Source organism: Clupea harengus, chromosome 20 (genome assembly GCF_900700415.2).
Source record: "Clupea harengus chromosome 20, Ch_v2.0.2, whole genome shotgun sequence".
Classification (NCBI taxonomy): Eukaryota; Metazoa; Chordata; class Actinopteri; order Clupeiformes; family Clupeidae; genus Clupea; species Clupea harengus.
The window spans coordinates 23,512,047-23,519,546 of NC_045171.1; the positions used below are offsets into that span (position 1 = coordinate 23,512,047).

At 47.0% G+C, this 7,500-nt stretch overlaps 1 protein-coding gene across 1 annotated transcript in view; it reads right to left on the reverse strand.

Annotated features, from left to right (window-relative positions):
* The window catches only part of spata5 (spermatogenesis associated 5), a 113,084-nt gene that overhangs the window by 88,732 nt on the left and 16,852 nt on the right, over positions 1-7,500 (reverse strand). Inside the window, exon 10 of the mRNA XM_031587608.2 lies at positions 4,939-5,093. Within this exon, the coding sequence (XP_031443468.1) occupies positions 4,939-5,093 (155 nt within the window). The remainder of the gene's footprint in view (positions 1-4,938; positions 5,094-7,500) is intronic.

The following is a 7,500-nucleotide window of genomic DNA, read 5'->3' on the forward strand; positions in this document are numbered from 1 at the left end:
ACATTTCTGGAGAGATGTTCTGCCATTATTCTTATGGGTCCAGTTTGTTTCAGCTGCACTTTGGTTCTATTGGACTCCAGTCAGGGGACATACTTGGCCAAGTCATAGTTTTCACTTTTTTTTTCTCTTCTTTATAAACTCCTGCATGATTTTGGCAGTGTGCTTTCGATCGTTATCATGCTGGAATATTCCTCTTCTGCCAAGCTTCTGGAGAGTGGGAGTCATTTTGTCAGCCAACATTTTGGTATATATCCACAGACATTCATGGTGTCGTTTTTTTAAATGTTATTTCCCCAACACCTTTAGCACTCATTCAGGCCCATATCATCACACTCCCTCCTCCGTGCTTCACTGTGGTAGTCCTGGCCAGGCTCACCCCACCTAACATGCCGGACACCACCGGAGCCAAACTAGTTTATCTTGGACGAAAGAACTTGCTTCCAATATTCATCAGGCTTCTTTTCATGTTCTTTAGAAAAGTTTAAACTTGCTGTTTTGTGTCGAAGAGCAAGCAAGGTTTTTTTTTTTCTTGGACGCCGTCCAAAGAGGATGACATTATGCAATGTCCTTTGCATTGTCTGAACTGTCACACTGATAACCCTTGTGCCAAGTCTGAAGCACTTGCCCGTCTGTTTTTCAGAGCTAGATTGTGCAAGTAGCACACCATCCGTTGGGCCATTTTAGGAGGACGGCCATTGTGGCTCTGATTGTGCAAGTAGCACACCATCCGTTGGGCCATTTTAGGAGGACGCCCATTGTGGCTCTGATTGTGCAAGTAGCACACCATCCGTTGGCCCATTTTAGGAGGACGGCCATTGTGGCTCTGATTGTGCAAGTAGCACATCATCCGTTGGGCCATTTTAGGAGGACGGCCATTGTGGCTCTGATTGTGCAAGTAGCACACCATCCGTTGGGCCATTTTAGGAGGACGGCCATTGTGGCTCTGATTAGTGCTACTAGGGCTCCCTGTATACCTCCTGGTTACTGCTGCAACTGTGTGCAACACTGGTTTTCACTTGGTCACCGATCTTCCTTTCCATATTTGTCTCAGAATCAGATTTTTCAATTCCACTGGCAGCAGTTCTTAACCATGATGCCATGATGCCTTGATGCAGACATGCAGAAAAAAATCGAGAAAGTTCTGGTGTCGACAGTTTATTTGATTAGCATATTTATGCAAATAGGCTAATTGGAAATAACAGATGTAGTTTTGTTTCAATGATCTCAGGTTTTCTAACTTGTGTGACAGTGATGTCTGTATTTTCAATATAGTCTTTCTAAAGTATTTGTTTTTGATTGTTCATGAGAGGAAATACTCTACTTGTCAACTGGGGTGATACAATTGTGAATCATTTTTAATTTAAGTGCTTACTTAAGTACTTAAGTGAATTTTTTTTTTACTTACTTCTGTCGTATACTATATATCACAAAATACTACACACACACATCCACACAAGCACATGCACACACAACTACAACACATGCATTCACATGATATGCCTCTCATAAATGTATCAGGAAATGTCCACTGGGGTCAGTGCTTCATCACATCACACCTCGTGTCCATTTGTCAGTCAACTCATAAAACCTCCATCGGTTGCGATTGCCTCACATGCTGAAAGCTGCGCCCAAAGGGGTTTAAGGTGAGTTGCGTTCGAGAGCACTCAGGAACAACAGAAGCGCAGCTGCGATATTTCACGTTTCCTGCGCCGCCGCTGCACGCGAGCGGAGTGTGGAGCCACGGAGACCCAGGGAGGGAGTCCGTCCGTCTGTCCGCCCCGACAGACCGAGACGTTCACGCACACACACACACACACCCGGGGTGGGACAGGGGGAGATGGGAAGCCGATAAGACAAGACAGGGGGGTCAGAGCACGGCAATAAGCCCTCTCTTTCACCTCTCCAGAGCCCAGCTGCTCTGCTCCGCTCCCCTGCTCTCCGCCCTCCACCCCGCCGCCGCCACCGGCACCGGCACCGCCGCCTCCCCCCCCCTCCCGGCTAACGCATCCCAGGCCACCAGCGCCGTCTCCGGGGAGCTAAGCACCTAATGGAAACCTGGCGTCCGGCCACATACTGTAAATACCCTTCACTGAACATTTTACAGGCTGGCTTCAGTAATGCATCCTGGGCCCTCGGTTCACCAGTGTGTGCGCACACACACATACACACATACACACACACACACCACTAAGCACTCACTCACACACACACAACACACACACACACACACACACACACACACAACACAAACACACACCACACACACAAACACACACACACACAAACACACACACACACACACACACAGTCCAACTCCCACATCCAAAGGAGGACTTATGGGGCATAAATCAGTCAGGCTGGTAAGAGGTGCCTCAACCCGGCAAGCAGATGTGCGAGGTGGTGCAGGGAAGTGGGCGTGTGTGTGTGTGTGTGTGTGTGTGTGTGTGTGTGTGTGTGTGTGTGTGTGTGTGTGTGTGTGTGTGTCTGTGTGTGTGTGTGTGTGTGTGTGTGTGTGTGTGGGTGGGTGAGATGGAGATGGGGGGTGAAACCTCTTGTTCCCCTTTTCTTTTTTTTCCCTCTGTTGAGGTGGCGACGGTGCCGGCGATGATAGGAGGAAGGAGGAAGCGGATTAATCTGCAGCGGTGAGTCGTGATGAAAAGAAACGTGATGAATGACTCAGGAGGCTGCGAGGAGCTGTTCGTCACGGTCCGCGGAGGACGCACCATTAAAGGGCACGGGCTGAATCACACCTAGCCCACATCACATTTTTTTGGTGCCTCAGCTGAATTATCTTTTACTGTCGTTTGTGCAGTTTACAAGGGGCCCTCTCATGGGCCGAGCTTTGATGGAGGGGTGGAAGGCGGCGGAAGGGCGGGCGGACGTGTGGGATGGATGGGGGCTGGTGGCAAACGGATGGGAAGGTGACCCACCTCTAAAACGCAGAGGAGGGAAGAAAAGGAAGAGGAAGAGGAAGAGAAAGAGAAAGAAATAGAAAAAGGACAGGAGGTTTTTCAGGCTCTTTCAGGTCCAGCTGCCAGCATCAAAATATTAGAGGCCGGCCTCAGAGGGGTCCGCTTCAACTCCAGCGCCGACTCCAGCTGGAAGTTTCTTAATATTAAATGGAATTAGAAACAAATGTTTGCACTCATGTGGATATAATCAAGTCAGCCTTTGTGGCCAGCCCTTCAGCTGTGCTGGGATACTGAAGCCCTTCTTTTGTTTCCAGGAACTGGCCGCAAGAGCTGAGCGTCTCGGGGTGAGCTCAGTGCAGCGTAGGAAACGAGGGCCCTTCTCTTCTCTTTCTCCTTCTCCCTCTCTCTTCCCTCTCTCTCTCTCTCTCTCTCTCTGGTCCCATTCATTCCGACCCCGTCTGCTTCCAATTAGCACAGAAGAGGGGATGATGTGAGTCCCTTCCTGTAGGTTCATGTCTCGCTCAAGCAATCTCCAAAACATCCTGGAGTCTCATGATATACCCCAACACACACACACACACACACACACACACACACACACACACACACACACACCTCCATGTCACCCTCTTTCATCCACTAGCGTCCCCTCAATGCCCCTAAACTCTGACCCTCATAATCGCACTACCCCCCCCCCCCCACACACCCTGTGCACGCCCACACACACACCACACACACACAACACACACACACACACACACACACACACACACACACAACACACACACACACACACCACACACACACACACACACACACACACACACACACACACACACAACTTAACCAGAACTCCTCCCTTTCCTCAAATGAACCACCTCTTCATTAAGTGTGTGATTCATTATGGTTTTCACATGGAAGGGACAGGAAGGTGTGGTTTGCTGACTGGATATCATCTACCTCTGAATCTGCACAGTCCGTCAAGCTGGGGGGTGGGTGTACGTGTATGTGTGTGTTTGGTGTGTGTGCGTGTGTGTGTGTATGTGTGTGTGTGTGTGTGTGTGTGTGTGTGTGTGTGTGTGAAAGCATGAGATCCTCCTCACTGGCTCTGAGGGTTTGAGTGAACTATTGTGTCCCTACATTGAGAGAAATGCGCCTGTGTGGTTGGTGCAACTGTGTTTTATGGACAACGTGATACTGTTGGAGATCTAATGTGTGGGACCACGGTCAAAAAAGGATCCAGTGCTGGTAATCCAAGAGGATCCTACACTGCTGACCTATCCAGTGCTGGTAATCCAAGAGAATCTCACACTGCTGACCTATCCAGTGCTGGTAATCCAAGAGAATCTCACACTGCTGACCTATCCAGTGCTGGTTATCCAAGAGAATCTCACACTGCTGACCTATCCAGTGCTGGTAATCCAAGAGGATCCTTTCACTGCTGACCTATCCAGTGCTGGTAATCCAAGAGAATCTCACACTGCTGACCTATCCAGTGCTGGTAATCCAAGAGGATCCTACACTGGTGCTAGTCTGTCCAACCTGGCTGAAGCTCAACACCCCAGTCCCAATAGCGATGAACTCCCCAATACCAGTTAGGCAGGTGAAGACACAAAGCCAATGGCAGAGGAAACTTTGTGTGGTTATTAGACACAATGCTTTCAGACATTCAGTCCATTCTGACCTGATATAACAGGTAGAATGTTACTTTATTATATATTAGATTTGATGTAATAAAGACATTTTACCCGCCCACAAACGTTTGTGGGAAATTAGTTATTATGTTTGTGGTAAGCATAAGTTATGTTTGTGGGTGTAACAACACAGACTCCTGTGTGTGTGTGTGATAGAGTGTGTATGAGAGAGTGTGCGTGTGTGTGTGTTAGAGAGAGAGAAAGTGTGTGTGTATGTGTGTGTGAGTGTGTGCGTGTGTGAGCGTGTGTGTGTGTGTGTTAGTGTGTGTGTGAGAGTGTGTGTGTGTGTGTGTGTGTGTGTGTGTGTGAGGCCTCTCCAACATCTGCCGTACCTTCGGGACATCGACGGCCACCTCTCGCATGGCGCTGGGTTTGACCTCTGACATGGCTTTCTGGAGGTCGGAGAGGGTGACCGTTATGACATCCATTACCTCCGCGTCAGACAGCAGAGAACCAGTCCCCGAAGCCCGCCTGAGCGCATGCAAGCCTACAAAAGAGAGAGAGAGAGAGAAAAAAAAAAAAAAAAGAAAAAGCCAAAGGCAAACAATTACTCACGGGTCGTCCAAAAGGAGTACATCGCGGTTCAAAAACAAGGACATGACGCCTTCCTGAGCTATGGCCCTATTCCCACCAGTGCTCAGGGAAACTCACAGGCACAAAGCATTGGCACCGAACACACAGTCATCACGTGCACAGCCTTTTATTGCTCAAGCCAGTGCACGTCCCTCGATGACACATCTGTGGCGAATGTTCATTCGCCCTCAATAATTAACTCGCACCGAGTCGTCCAGGAACCATCATTAGAGACAGCCCCGGCGCATAGGTGCGGAGAAGATTAAAGGTTATTCACTTTAAAAAACATAAAGCGCGCGCCCTGGCAACCGTCGCCTTGATATCCATGACACGAACGCAACTTTATCTGAGGCATCGATATCAAACGGGGGCCCCGCCGGGGGCCTCGCAGACATGCGCTGGCCGGGGCTGACAGCTAAAGTAGGCGCGGAGTACGACACAAAGCCACGAAGGGCAAACAGTGCAAACAGGTGATGAGAGCTGCTGAATGGTGTGATTGGGGCGAACCATCCCTGCAGAGCGTGACAGAGGAAAAGGGGGGTATAAACTAGGATTACGCACTGACAATCCCCTTCAGCGGTAAGCTCATCTCTCCAGGATTAGGGCTCGAGTAACCGCCCTTTTAAGGGGGGGGGGGGGGGGGGGGGAAGGAAGAGGAGTGAGAGGTCGCTCATTCAAATCTGACCTGGCAACTTTTCAGAGTAGATTTCCGGCTCATCTTAGCATGATAAAGAGAGAGAGAGAGAGAGAGAGAGAGAGAGAGAGAGAGAGAGAGAGAGAGAGTGAATGAGTGAGTGAGTGAGTGAAAGGGCAACCCATTGGGCTCGGAGAAAGCAGTCACAGGATATTTAACTTCGTACGCAGTCACAAATGTCATCTCTGCTTCTCATTCAACTAAGGGAAAAAATGGTGCGCATATCTGCTGTGAGTTGAGGAACGTTTACCGTGCACCGTATGTTGTGTTCCACTTCTGGAAACAGAACACACACCAGCACTGTAACTGTGACAAAAATATGCCGACTACTGTGATAAATCTGTGAACAAAATAAACCTGAACTTTCTGCAAAATACCTTTTCAGCAGGGGTGTAAAAAGTACTGAAATATTGTACTCAAGTAAAAGTACCTTTACTTTGATGAAATTTTACTTAAGTACAAGTAAAGTTACCCTTCTAAAAATCTACTCAAGTAAAAGTAAAAAGTAGTTAATTTAAAATGTACTTTAAGTAAAAGTTACTTAGTTACTTCCAACAACTTGATGGGGGTCTATACAGTGCAAACAAGGACAAGGGGTCATAAATCCAATCAAAAACTAGTTATTTTTAATCAAAGGAAAATCTTTACAAATGTTAGTGCACTAAATGACATTAACATGCCAAGTTGTCAACACAACATTTAGGACCTTTCGGGAGGTATAATGTGCCAATTTTGTTCAGACCATCCCATAAAACATTTTCAAATACAATTGAAAGTGGCATAATTGTGAATTCTATGGACCATTTTTTCCCCTTCACCAACACAACAGTTATAGTGCAAATCATGGTCGCTAGTGTTTTGACTTCCATAATCACTCAAATACAACCAAAATGTAAGTGTGAGGGCACTTGTTTTAAAGACAGAACTGAGGAATTATTTGATAGCAGACTGTGCTCTTCCTATGTAATAATGAGACATGAACCACATAAAAAAAACGTATGTGTGTAATGTTGTTAGAGGAGCACCTGTAGTCGTTGTTAATAACGGATCTTTCAGTTTGGAATTGTGCGAAACTACTATTGAAAATACCAATAAACGACCAGTATCTCAATTAGCTAAGTTAAATATCTGACATTTAGGCCGTTAGAGGTCTGTAACGTTATATTTAAGGGCCAGATGCACATTAGGATGCGACGCATCAGCGGCCACGCAGTGGTCCACTGCTTGTCAAGGCGCTGTTTTAGTTTCTCCATAGTGCGCAACTCATTGGGTAGAAGGCCTTCATTTTTGAAGTAATATATAGCATCACGTCACGCACAATTTGTAGACACCTTGAAGAATATGTCAGTTCAAGATATTTGTTTATTCAGGAAAAAACGTCAAATGTTACCCGGATTTTGGAAGAAAATTCGAGACACCTCACAAAGCAAATTTCGCTGTTTATGGAGCCATAAAACTGAAGCTAACTATAGCAAGTTGACAACAACTACCTTAGCCCAGCAGAATGTAATGTTATTCATTGATAATCCTGTCACTCCTTGCCGTTGTATTAACGTTTCGTCACTTTATCCAGCGTCAATCGGTTGATCACCTTAGCTGACAGCTGAGTTTTACATCCTGTGCCATA